Source organism: Loa loa (genome assembly GCF_000183805.2).
Source record: "Loa loa unplaced genomic scaffold supercont3.5231, whole genome shotgun sequence".
Lineage (NCBI taxonomy): Eukaryota > Metazoa > Nematoda > Chromadorea > Rhabditida > Onchocercidae > Loa > Loa loa.
The window spans coordinates 1-600 of NW_018113405.1; the positions used below are offsets into that span (position 1 = coordinate 1).

At 34.8% G+C, this 600-nt stretch overlaps 1 protein-coding gene across 1 annotated transcript; it reads left to right on the forward strand.

Moving 5' to 3' along the window:
- Positions 1–28: 28 nt before the first annotated feature.
- Positions 29–486, forward strand: LOAG_16264 (hypothetical protein; the record flags this gene model as incomplete). Its single annotated transcript, XM_003151752.1, has 2 exons — positions 29–108; positions 391–486. Coding segments are annotated over 2 exons (176 nt in total), but the record flags the coding sequence as incomplete, so codon positions are not given.
- Positions 487–600: the final 114 nt, after the last annotated feature.

Sequence of the window (600 nt, forward strand, 5' to 3'; positions counted from 1 at the left end):
ATACGGTCCCTGGATCGTGATCCTCCAGCTGGTGTATCTGTCTGGAAATTCATTGTACAAGCGATTGACGATGATGGCCATGGACTGATTGGCTACGCTGATGTGCAGGTAAAGCGTGTTTTTAACCAAAAACATTGACAGTATTGATAAGAATATTCACTTCTTTATATTACTTTTTCGACTATTTTTTTTACCGTAATTTTGCAGAAATAAAATCAAAGTAAACTGTACAGGAAGCATTTGTCTGCTAAGTATGTGTACTTCTACTTCTTCATTCATCCTTCCAAACTAAGTATTATATTTTATAGTTCGCTAAATGTTCAATTATTGATTATATCAAATTGATTGCTTAATTTTCCGCAAATTCTTATTTGTTTCGCAACTTTTCAGGTTAATTTACGCGATATTAATGACAATGGACCGATATTTGCTAACAATTTATTTGGAGCAGTCGATGAAAACCGTGATCCTGGAGGTATTTCCTGATACTTTATTGTTACTGAATTTGGTAACACTTTAAAAGTTACGGAAGATGGGAAGAAGGAAGAAAGGGTAAAATAGATGGTTTTTTTTTGAGGTCCACCTGCACGTGGGTTAGGA